The sequence below is a fragment of the Athene cunicularia genome, assembly GCF_003259725.1.
Source record: "Athene cunicularia isolate RWA chromosome 27 unlocalized genomic scaffold, athCun1 chr27_part1, whole genome shotgun sequence".
NCBI lineage: Eukaryota > Metazoa > Chordata > Aves > Strigiformes > Strigidae > Athene > Athene cunicularia.
In genome coordinates this window covers 4,366,552-4,379,065 of record NW_020799138.1, presented here as the reverse complement: position 1 = coordinate 4,379,065, position 12,514 = coordinate 4,366,552, and the positions used below count along the sequence as shown (strand labels likewise).

General features: G+C 52.0%; 1 protein-coding gene across 1 annotated transcript in view; it reads right to left on the bottom strand.

Moving 5' to 3' along the window:
- Positions 1 to 12,514, bottom strand: part of SCN4A (sodium voltage-gated channel alpha subunit 4) — a 33,009-nt gene that overhangs the window by 12,621 nt on the left and 7,874 nt on the right. The window contains 6 exon segments of the mRNA XM_026864620.1: positions 1,057 to 1,485; positions 4,599 to 4,955; positions 5,235 to 5,408; positions 7,241 to 7,479; positions 8,230 to 8,353; positions 8,584 to 8,739. Of these exon segments, the coding sequence (XP_026720421.1) occupies positions 1,057 to 1,485; positions 4,599 to 4,955; positions 5,235 to 5,408; positions 7,241 to 7,479; positions 8,230 to 8,353; positions 8,584 to 8,739 (1,479 nt within the window).

Below are 12,514 nucleotides of genomic sequence, written 5' to 3'. Positions count from 1 at the left end.
TGTGTATAAGAGACAGCTTCTTGCACTGTGTCCCAGCAAACCCAGATCCATGTCACTGCGTGGAGCTGCAAGGAGCCTTCAGACAAGGAGGGGGGAGGATGGCATGGCTCTGGGCTTTTGGGAGTTCTGTTCCATTTTGAAGCCCTGCCTTGGTTTGCCTGTGCAGTCAGAGCCAGGCACTCAGCGGTGGTTGTGGTTGCACCCAAACAGCACCACTGCCTCCTGCCCTGGACATCGCCCTGAGCAGGACTAGGTGGGACAGAGCTCCCAAAGGCTCTTCAGCTCCTGAGCAGACACATTTGCCATCAATAGTGATGGTAAACCCCTGGGTCAGAGCTGTTCTGTTATCATACAAACCCCCTTCGCAGACTGATACAGCTGCTACTTTCCACTGCAGCATCCCCCTGCCCTGTATTTGCCCAAGACCTCTGTGTGACCATGTTGGGAGCAGTAATTTCCCACCAGACTATCACCCTTTTTTGAGTCTACTCGGGTCTTTCCACTTTTCTTGTCTCTCATCTCCATGTCACCCTTCCAGAGCACCAAGGCAAATGGTGTCCCGTGAGTCCGGACAGTCCTCTCCATGCCTTGACACAGCAATGCCAACATCAGCTGTCTCATCAGCTTTGGATCCAAAATGCATCGCTTCACGTTCGCTTGTGCTAAGCTCCTCCATCTGGTTTCATACCCGCCCTGATGATGTTTTCTGAGGCATTAGCAGTGGATCTAATGTTAGTGCCATCAGCAGATTTCTTGGCATCAAATTCCTCTTGAACATCTTTAACCCCAAACTGAGCGCTTTGACCCTTGCACCAACCCTGTGGTGCAGTGGGTCCCCTGGCATTAGCAATAACCCCATCGCCTGATCCCAAACGGGCTTGGAACCCCCCTGCCTCCAGCTTACACTGGGAAATGCCAGGTAGAAAAACCCCAAATTCGGCCCATGTCACACCTGGTGCAAAAGCTAACCAAACCCAACGTCATTCTTTGGGCAGCACAGCAAGAGTGGCCCTATGACAGTTTTTGGGTTGAAACCCTTCCACCCACCTTTCTTACCTTGGTGTCTTCAGTGTCAGACTGGGTGCTCGTCTCCTCATAGAGGTCAGACTCTTCTGAGGCGATGGGGACTTGCACCGTCAGGTTGGGGTTGTTGATGAAATTCATGTGGTCCAGTTCATCCATGAAAAAGTGCTCTTTGCCAGTGACTCCATCCAGGTACTCCGACTTGGGCTCCTGGCCAGTGTCCACATGGTTTAGCACAGAGTTGTCCCTCTTATTGGGCTCTTGCTCTTCCTCTGGGGCTACCTTCTTCCCTTTCCACAGCCTGCGGAGCAGCATGAGGACAGAGGTCTTTACAAAGTCGATCCCCCTGCTGATCCTGCCAATAGCGATCTGCAAATTGTTCATCTCTCCATCATCGTCAGATGCTGCCAGGCTATCGGCGCTGAAGGAGCTCAGCAGCAAAGCTAAAAACAGATTCAGCACCTGGAGGGGACAAAAGCAAATACCGGCACTGACGTCTGGCACCAACATCATCCCTGCAGGCTGGAACAGCAGGGACCAGTCATGGCCGTGAAGAAGACCCTTGTGTTAACCGTATCATGGGACACCCTCCTCCTGCTGCCCAGCTCTAGGGACTGCAGCGATGCCAACTCCATCTCCTGGAGAACACGGACATGATCCAGCTCCTCCTCATTGCTCCCTGGGCTCTGATGCCCTCAGTGACACCCCTGGCTCCTTGGGTCCTGCTGACTCATTTACAAGTGATGCCAGTTATCACGTCAGCCCCTCTCAAGCCACCTCCCCTGTGGGTCCATTAGCATGTCCCTCCCTTTGGTCTCTTGGAGCTCTTGGACTGACTGGTCCCCATGTGGGACTCTCCAAGCCTATGGTGCTTCTCCCCACCACCCACAGGGATGTAACTCAGCTCTGTTCCTTCTCTTTCCAGGGATAAACCTGCTTCTTATCATCCGAGCTGGAACTCTGCTGGCTCTGATGTCTCAGATGCTTAGTGAGCTCCTGAGGATCTCCAGCACTCTGAAGCCACATAGGAGCCTGAGCCACAGCCGTAACCTCCTCCCTTTCTACCAGAGATGACTCTGCTCCATGGAAAGTGGCATTTAATCTCAGCACAAGTCAGCTCATGGGATGCAAAGGCAATGCTCTATATAGTTCCAAGCACAGGCTCTCTCCTGCTTCCCCCAGACCTCTCCTGCTTCACCATGCCCGAAACGTGACTGGACCCCACAGCAGCCTCGCCTGGCATGGGTGGACTCGCTGCATGCCAGAAACCTGGAGCAGCTCATGAGAAGAGGAGCAGGACGGGCTCTGCCCGGGGTATGGGAGCACTGGCAGCCCCCAGACATGCACTTGCTGCGCAGAGCGGCCGATGGGCCAAGTCCACAGCTGTTGATGTTTGTGCCTTTCTGTGCCAGCAGTGTATCTGAGAAGGGAATTAGCTGCTATTCAAGGTCACTGCTGTTTTCACATACCATATGACTTAAATCGAATCTTTAAATAAATCCCTACTATCCCATCAGTTTAATACTTATGTTAAGTACCAATTACAGCTAATAGTTGCTATTAGACCTGGCGTTTTTGGACAGGAGTCCATTACCTTGTCACCCGACTGACTTCCTCCCTTTTCCCTTAATAACCCCAAAGGAAATGCTCAAAGTGTCATTAACAGTAAAGGACAACTGGCCGCCGCCTTATTCCTCTGCAGGGGAAGTGGGGATAAACACACCTCCCTGCAGCTGGGATGCTCAGGAGGCTGTGCAGGACAGGCTCCAGGACTCGGAAATACCGGAGACGTGTCCAGGAGAGCTTGGCAGAGAGGATGGAGAGGGCAGACATGGCTCTGTAGGTGGTCGTGCACCGTGTCTCTCTACTTAGCTCTAAACGAACCCCTTGCAGCAGCACAGAGAACAGCAGGAGCTGCAAAGCTTGCCCAGAAAGCTGGTGTCCCTCTGGAAGGGCTGCCTCTGACCCCACCAGCTGAAAATTGTGCTGTTCCCCTATTTTCTCCAGGAAAGTTTCCTGAAGGAGTGGATGGGCTGTCCTACTCCAAAAACTGGCTCTAGAAGAGGAAAGGTTTCCTGAGCCCCTTCTGGGGAGGGTCTCCAGGGAGCCCCAGATGCAATTCCTGGTCTCTAAGCTCCTGCACTCTCTGCGGACTGTTCTGGAGATGCTCCTGCTGTTTATGGGTGATTTTCAGCCCGATTCAGCCCCGCAATTCAAACGAAGGGGTTCCCCCTTGACAGGTAGCGTTACAAACTGTTGCTGAATGCTGGGTGATGGGCAGCCTGGGGGTATATCAGGCTGCTTCCCACTGCGAGGCAATGCATGCACGGCTGCTCAGCACCACCCAGCACAGACCCCAGGACACACCGGGGTGAGGTCTGCAGTCAGCATGGCTCTCCATGCTGCTATGATGGCCAGGCCAAAGCCCCAAATACCTCACACGAGCCAGGGAAGCAAAGCAGCACTCAGATCCCAACTTTCTGCCCTCAAAGTGGGACACTCCAAGCTGCCCTACCCCTGACCTGGGCCATGGGGTGGTCTGGGTTTCTCCCTGGGGCTGCTTTCACCTCTCTGGAGGGCTGTTTCAGCCCGAGGCTCGGTGGCTGCTCCACCGTGGGGAGGGAGGTGTCAGCAGCTCCCTCAGCAGATAGTTTTTCAAAGCAAATTCCAAAGGGTTTACACAATCTTGGCAAGTAATAGTAGCGATTCGGCAAGCCGCCACGCTTCCCTTCCCTTCCTTGCTCCTTAAGAAGGGAGGGCAGAGCCCACACAGCCTGGAAAACAAGCTTCAAAGCCACCAGAGAGAGGGTTACCAAGTTTAGAAAGGATTTCGTGCTTGCCGGGAACTGCAGACCTGCAGCGTTGTCAGTGAGCAGCTTGGGTTAGTGGGAAGCAGTGGGCAGGCAGGGAGGGTGATGGTGACCAGGGGTTCACCAGGACCTGGGGGAAGGAGGCGCGTGTTGCAGAGGGGTCGTGTATCTCCTGGATGTCACCTGGGCTGTGGTGAGGACTGGGGATGCTGGGGATCTGCAAAAGCCTTCTGGGGGGTTCTAATCCCAAAAGCACTTGGGAGCAAAGGGCCAGCCCTGGGGTGAGCTGGATATAACACTGCCTCCATCCCTCATCTCAGGAGAAAGGGAAATGGGGAAGGAAAGCCTGAAAAGCCATATGGAGAAGAAAGTACAGCTTGAAGATGAGCCTTCTTTTGTCCCAGAGTTGCTGATGCATCTGCCTAAAGCTCGTTGTTATATTTTCCATGCATCAGTTTCTCCTTCTGTTCCTGATTTGGTTTCATCTGAAGGTCCCTCAGAAATTGCTTCTTACCCTGCTTTACACAGAGCTGAGCACACAGCATAGCCCCAGCAGTTCTGCAGGGGGGAGGTCAAGCCTGGACTTTTGCCTGGATTGCTGTACAGCTCCAACAAGAGCGCGCTTACAGGCACGGCCCTGTAGATGAGCTGAGCTGGACAGCATTGGCCAGTGAGCGAGGGGCAGAGGTGTCCCCACCCCAAGACACGCTCTGTCCTCACCCCTCTCCTCTTCCACTGGGGGTCCACCCCAGCTCCAAGACTCACCACGAGGTTCCCAATGACCATGACCATCATGAAGACGATGAGGCACATGGTCTGGCCAGCCACCTCCATGCAGTCCCACATGGTCTCGATCCACTCCCCGCAGAGGATGCGGAAGACGATGAGGAAGGAGTGGAAGAAGTCATTCATGTGCCAGCGGGGCAGCGTGCAGTCGACGGAGATCTTGCACACACACTCTATGTAGCTCTTTCCAAAAAGCTGCATCCCCACCACGGCGAAGATGAAGACGATGATGGCCAGCACCAGCGTGAGGTTCCCCAGGGCGCCCACTGAATTGCCGATGATCTTGATGAGCATGTTGAGGGTGGGCCAGGACTTGGCGAGCTTGAAAACCCTCAGCTATGGGGAGCAAGGAGACAAGGTGTTGATTTTCCTGGGGCTTTCATTGCCACAAGGTGTCAGCAAGTCTGCAAAGCTGGGATTAGACTTTAGCGTGACAGTTTTATTAAGGTAGGAGGGGCTAAACACCCAACTGCTTTGAAAAGGGCACAGACTCTGACTTTCCTAAGTGTTTGGCCTGACTGTCAGTGTTATCTTTAACAGGGGACAAGTTGGTGACCACCCTGGTGTCAACTGCATCCACAACCCCTAGGCACACCACAGCCCCGTGACACGTACCAAGCGGAAGGAGCGGAGCACGGAGAGCCCTTGCACATTGGCCAGGCCCAGCTCCACCAGGCTCAGGGTGACGATGATGCTGTCAAAGATGTTCCAGCCCTGCTGGAAATACTCGTAGGGGTCCAGAGCAATGAGCTTCAGAACCATCTCTGCAGTGAAGATCCCCGTAAAGACCTGTGGGAAACAGCACCTTGTCACTTTGCTTGTAAGCCAGGGCTGAGCCTTGGTGTGGGGCAGGTAGCATCTCTCTTTTCTGGTGTATTCATAAAGTGTTTCAACCCATTTGGTCCAGTTCCAGTTGGGAAGAAGCTCCCCAGCTGCTGCCCAGTGTGGCTTGTGAAACCAGTCTGGGAGTACTGGTGACTGATTGCTTCTGGAGAGACACAAAGGTGTGTGTTGCCAGGTGAAAATGAAAAATAGAAGTTTCATTGTCAAAGGGACCCCCTGTGAACGACTGTCAAATCACTGGGATTCCCAGCACTGGGAACTGGGCTGCTACTGGGATGCCCGTGCCCCTCCCTGAGCCCTGCGAAAGCTGATCCAGGTTTTACACATCACTCTTATCCTGGGACTACAACAAGGCTGTGCATTATCACATTACTCCGGAGCGGGATCAGCAATGTGACAATTAGCATCCTTGATGTAACTCCATGACACAGCATGTGCAGTGGGGCCCGGTGACAAATTTTGCCCTGGATATGCATTGCGTTGGGATACACAGGTCCTTGCCTCCACTTTGCAGGGAGGAGAGGCTGCAGGGAGACTTCTGCACCAGCATCCCAGGGGATGCTCCTTGACATGCCCCTTTGCCTGCCAGCCCATGAATGTCCCCTTTTCTGCTCCTGCCAGCTGATTGCTGCTCTTTTCATTTACAGCCTGGCCACCTTCCTTCTTGCATGAGATGGGCAGTAGGCACTGCAGCCTTCATCTGGGGCTTGGGCAGGTGATGTGGGGTGAGGCTGTGGCTCAGTGGAAGTTGCTTTTCCTGCTCCCACCCCTCATTGGCCCTTCTCAGCAAATCATCCTTATCCCCACCGGCACTGGGATGTACATGCAGCCACAAACCACTGCTGGCCCGAAGAAAAAGCTAGAGCTGTCTTTGCAGTGTGACTGTGCTTCGAGCAACAGCCAATTAATCCCCTTGTATTTCCTGAATGAAACCAGAGACAAAGCAGCTATGTGCTGAGCGTCATCCTGCCCGCCGGGGCTCAGGCACCCGCATGTGTCACTCCAGTGCCTGTGCACAGAGAGGCCCCGGCAGGTGCTAGAGCAGGACAAGGTGGCTGGAGAGGAGGCGGAGAGCTCTCTCATCCCTTAGCTGTATTTCCCAGAGCTAACAGGGGCTGCCTGGACTTGTCCCACTATCAGATTGCATCCAGCGAAAAGTCATTTACCCTGAGCTCCAAGCAGGACCAGCCACAGCTGGTTGCTAAATACACCCATGAAATCAGGATAGCCCAGATTTGTAGTGATGTTACTGGAAAAAGTCCTGATTTTTTTTTTTTTTTTTTTAAATGCTGCTAGCACTGTTGCCTCCTGCTCCGTGGTGACTTGTTTGCTCCCAGCATCTGAATTGGCCCTTGCTCTGCCACATGGTCACCCAGCATCGTGAGGATGCTGTGGTGTCAGCCCCAGCCAGCAGCAGCTCATGCCTGACCCTGGGTTGCAATGTAGAAGATGGCTCAGGAAAACATCTCTGCAAGGCCAAGGCCACACTGGCATTGCTGAGATGCACCAAGTGAGACAGAAGTTGCAGCAGAAGGGGAGCAGGGGCAGATGGATCCAACCCACATATCACTTCCCTTGATCTGAGCCATCTTGGAGTCCAGGGATGCTGTGGTCAGACCCCTGCAGCACTTTCTCAGCAGCTGGGATGCGTTTCAAGGCATGCATATGCATATTGTTCGGGTGACACAACGGCAGCGGAGGGGATCTGCCCATCAGGGTGGGTGGTGTGGCTGCTGTGACTGTAAATGGGGAAGGACGGCATGCCCATAGCTGCCTACCAGGTTCCCCACGGAGAGCACGTTCTCAAACTCCTCCGTCATGGGGTAATGCTCCATGGCCATGAAGAGCGTGTTGAGCACAATGCAGATGGTGATGCCCAGGTCCACGAAGGGGTCCATCACCACCAGCTTGACAAACTCCTTCAGCTTCAGCCAGGGGGGACAGCAGTTCCAGACCAGGAACGTGTGGGCAAATTTGTACCACCAAGGTGGGCACTTCTGGTGAGCTTCCTCCAGCTCTGAGGGCAAGAAAGAAAAATGACATCAGTGTAGGCTTATCCTGTTCTCCGCTGGGTGTGGCAAGTGCTAATCCACTAGAAGAGACCTCTCATGAGGGTCTGAACCAGCCCTAGACCACCTATAAGTTTAATATGGGGGCTGAAAGGAAGATCCTTCCTATGCCCAGGCACAGTGACGTTGCAGACCTTACCCTCCAAACCAGAGGGGGATGGAAAGGCAGATCAGTCAGGGAATTGTGAGTTCAATCCTGCTCTCAGCACCTGGGCAGGATTTGAGGTGTCCCAGGCACACTGAGATTGCAGGGACATCCGAGGGAACTGCTCTGGAGTGACCAGAGGGTTTGGTGCCCACTCTCAGGGAGAACGAGGCTGAGAAGCCAGTTATCGCCGATTCTGTGGTGCTTTTTGCTGAAGTTGATCCAGCAGCTCTGGGAAGCCACTCAACAGCTCTCAGCTGACTCTGGAGACTGCTGTAATCAATTGCAATCCCATTCAATTGCGTGAGATATTGTATTATTGCCTTCGGCATCATCCTAGCGAGCTGGGATGAAAAGCTTTGTTTGAGCATCTCTGCAGTGCGCTGACCCAGTATGGAGACCCCAGGTCCAGAGCCATCCCTGCTTGGGGCTGGAGATTTGGGGCAGCCACTATCACGGGTGTGTGCTGAGCACCCCACGCCCACCAACACACAACCGCTGGGCTGAACCAGCTGGCACACCCAGCCCTCCCCCAGGCTGGGGAAGAATGTACCTTCCACAGCATTGGAGATGACGCTGATGGCGCTCCCCACCCTCTTCTCCAGGCCTGGCCCATCCTGGTTGCCCACAGTGAGGTGGTTGTGGTCTGATTTCTCCGGCTCATTGGTTGGATTGAACTAGAAGGAGAGGAGGCCACAGGGGGTGAATGCAGAGCGCTGCGGGCTGGTGAATGCACTTAAAGATAAAGCAGGCAGAAAAAAGGTCTGGGGAGACCTCGGGGTGCAACATGGGAGCGCAGGTGGGCTGCAGGAAGACTTGTAGGGCCCAACCCACACAAGTCTGTCCCTCCACCGGGGTTACTGGGGTGGGGACCCTCAAGGGACAGCAGAGACAGCAGAGCACGTACATCAATCACTGTGGCGGACCGCTGCAGCACGACCTTGGGGACCACTTGCCCGTTGCAGTTCTTTGCCTTGTCCTGGTCACTGTTCAGGTCCGAGTCGCGCTCCTTCTCGGCCGTGCTGCTGGGCAGGGAACTGCCGCTGGACCGCCGGTCCTGCAACTGCAGCAACCCCCGTCCTCGTCACCCCCGTGTCTGCAGCATCGGGACCGTCCCGCCATCGCTGCAGGGCACCAGGCTAAGGAGGGGAGCGAGCTGAGCCCCAGGACCACCCTGGGCAGGACTTTGTGACTCCAAAGTCTGCTGCCGCAGGTCCTGGGCAGCACACTCGCATCCTTATGAGCAACAATGAGGAATGACCATTTGCAGTAGCTAATTGTTGCAAGCCTTTCCTTTCCACTTGCACACCCCACCATACTAAGCTCTCCACACAGCAGGATTAGATCTGTTCAGATTTTCTCAGGGGGAATAATTCATAAGGACAAAACTGTGCAAGTCTTCTAATTCTGTCTGGCAGGAAACTTTAATCTTTGAGACATGCTTTCATCCCAAATGGAGAAGAAACAAAATCTTCAATGCTCTTGCTGAAATGCAATGTCCATAATTTTTTGACTTGCAATGAATTTGTGAATATTTGGATCCAAATTTATTTTTTTTCCCCAAATGTTGTTTTATTAGATTTTCATTTGAACATGTGATAATTTTTTTTTTTTTTTTTTCCTTTCTGACAGCAGCATTAATATTTCAATGTTATTACACCCTCTGGTCACATCAAGGATGCCACAGAGGAGTGGGAACCTCTCTGTTCCATCACTGAGATGGAACACAGTTTCTACGCTCCATCACTGGATATTAAATGGATCTGAGCCCCCACTTTCTGTAGGCGCTTTCCCTCACTCTCAGACTTATTCCCTCTGCCTTCTCCATTTCTATAGGTGACAATAAAGGAGTATCATCCCTTAATAAATCCTTTGGTCAACTCACTCCTTTGCTCAGGGAACTGGCCACAGCACCAGCTTTATGCCCAGCCCTGGTGTCCCCATCCCTCGGGCAGGGCTTGCTGAGACCCATCCTGCAATCAGCACCAGACAGATAAGAGCAAGATACTTCCTCGGAGGATGTTGTGGCTTGGCACAGATAAGCAATGAGAGATAGAGACTCTAGAGAGAGAGGAAAACATTGTTTTGTGTCTCTCTCTACATGCAAGGAAGCTGGTCTTTTGCCCAGACAAACAGTTAGATTTGCAGGGATGTCCCCTGTGGACGTTGCTGACAAAGACCAAAATGATGATTAGAGATGGAAAATGCCTGGGCTGCAATATCAAGCATCACAGAAACTTTTGCCCATGTTTTTGTAGGCATATTCTGCTGAAAAGAGACTCCCAAGGACCAGAGAGGGGCTAAGGTAGCACCCCAGCACCACAATGGGGTGAGTGTCTCTTGTCTCGACTGTGGTTTTGCCAAGAAAGGCTGGACCAGATGATCCCTGAGGTCCCTTCCAACCTGGTATCCATAGAATCATAGAATACCTTGGGTTGGAAGGGACATTAAAGGTCATCTAGTCCAACCCCCCTGCAATGAGCAGGGACATCTTCAACTAGATCAGGTTGCTCAGAGCCTCATCCAGCCTGACCTTGAATGTTTCCAGGGATGGGGCATCTACCACCTCTGGAAATCCTGTGCCAGTATTTCACCACCCTCAGTGTAAAAAATTAATTCCTTATATCTAGTTTAAATCTACCTTCTTTTAGTTTAAAACCCTTATCCTGTTGCAAGAGGCCTTGCTAAAAAGTTTATCCCCACCCCTCCTGTAGGCTCCCTTTCAGCCCTGGGGGCTGCTCTAAGGTCTCCCCGGAGCCTTCTCTTCTCCAGCTGAACCCCCCAACTCTTAGCCTGTCCTCACAGGGGGTGCTCCAGTCCCCCGAGCATCCCTGTGGCCCCCTCTGGCCCCGCTAGAGCAGGTCCGTGTCCTTCTGCTGTTGGTGCCCCCAGAGCTGGACCCAGCCCTGCAGGGGGGTCTCACAGAGCGGAGCAGAGGGGAGAATCCCCCCCCGGCCCTGCTGCCCACCCTGCTCTGGGGGCAGCCCAGCACACTGTTGGCTTTCTGGGGTGACAGCACACATTGCCAGCTCGTGTCCAGCTTTTCATGCACCAGTACCCCCAAGTCCTTCTCTGCAGGGCTGCTCTCAATGCCTTCATCCCCCCCAAGCCTGTGCTGATGCCAGGAATTACCCCAACCCAGGTGCAGGACCTTGCATTTGGCCTTGTCGAACCTCATGGGGTTCACATGAGGATCCCTCTGGATGGCATCCCATCCCCCAGCTATGTCAGCCACAGCACTCAGCTTGCTGTCATCTGCAAAACTGCTGAGAGTATTCCATGAATCTGTGAAATGGGTGGAAGCGAAGCAGCTTCAGAGACGACCCGTTCTGATGCCGCCTTGTTTGACTGCAAACTGCAGCACCAGGCATGTGCCTCTGCTCGTATCTGCTGCGGGGGGACAGCAGTGAGGCCAGGCCCTGAGAGCTGTGCCTCTGCTCCTGCAAGGACACCAGGACAGCCCCGGGCCAGACAGGGTCTCTCAAGCCTTCTCTTCTGTTTCCAGTCTTGGCCAAAAGCAAATGGTTTGCTAATGCATTTAGCTTTGCTGCAACTGTCTTATCTTCCTTGAGCACTTCTTTTGTACCCAGATCATAGTCTGCCTGTGCAGGCTCTCTGCCAGGTTTCCTGCTCTTGATGTAATACAGGAAGATGTATTGTTAGTTCTGGTGCCTTTTAAGCCTCGTTTCTCACCTCTTCCTTTCAAGGATACCTCACCTCTGCACTGCCTCCCAGTGCTTCCAGTGCTGGATTTTGGATGTGGAAATTAAAATTTTCAGGCCACAGATTTCTAAAACTTGATGAGGACTTTTGAATGCCTTCATTTTTGTCACTCTTTTTGATGCCAGCTGCCTTTGAGATGCTTGTGCGTTGCACTAACTGCATTCTTAAATGCTCTTTTTTAGGATTTTGGGTTCACAGAAAAATAACACTTAGCAGTAACGATTTTTGAAACTCTGAATCTTTGTCAAGCATTTGGAGCTCATTAGCAGAAAAGTATTAGAAGCAACTGTGGAAGTATTAGGAAACAATACTGTGTAACACACAAAGCATTTGGCTAGGACAGAAGCTCTAGCTGTGCTATTCACTCAGTATATGCTGTCAGCCACCTACCTTTGTTGCCTACTGTACAAAAGAAATTTTTCCCACCTTCAAGATATATGAATTGTATTTTATTTCATATTTAAGACTAGTAACAAGGTCAAAAAGACCTTGGACCTCTAAATTCTTGACTGCAGTCTGGGGGCATCATACACCATGAACAGATCAGGTTGTCTTCCTCATACTGAAAATTAAGTTTCACATTTTTCACAGGGAGCCCAGTGTCAGATTTGTTGCATGTGGACAGATCCGTTTAGTAATGCAATTCTTTTACATGTATCCAGCCCTATCCCCAGAAAAACAACCTGTTCCTAACAGAAAAGCTCTGTGCCCTGTGCCATGTTGGGTTTTTTGGTCATATACTGTGAAATCACATTCTATGTCTGACAGCTCTATTGCAGATGGTGGGTGCTCTCCAAATGGGTGCTCAGGCTCTAGATTCCACTAAGCCCTCTCTTTAAGATGGCACCACTTAGCTAAAGAGCGTGCATAGACATGTGAGGGCTAATTTTCACAACAGGAATTTTCTATGGCACTTACCTTAGAAGAGCCATAACTCTTCTACAATCTTTTGCCATGCTCCCTTAGCAAAATAGAAATCTTTTGAGGTTTTATATATATATATATATATATATATATATATATATATAAAACCTTAACATTAAAAGCAGCCATATAACAAATGAAAAGCAAAATGAAGCATAACAAAATGTAAGAGAAAAGCCTATCAAAAGACT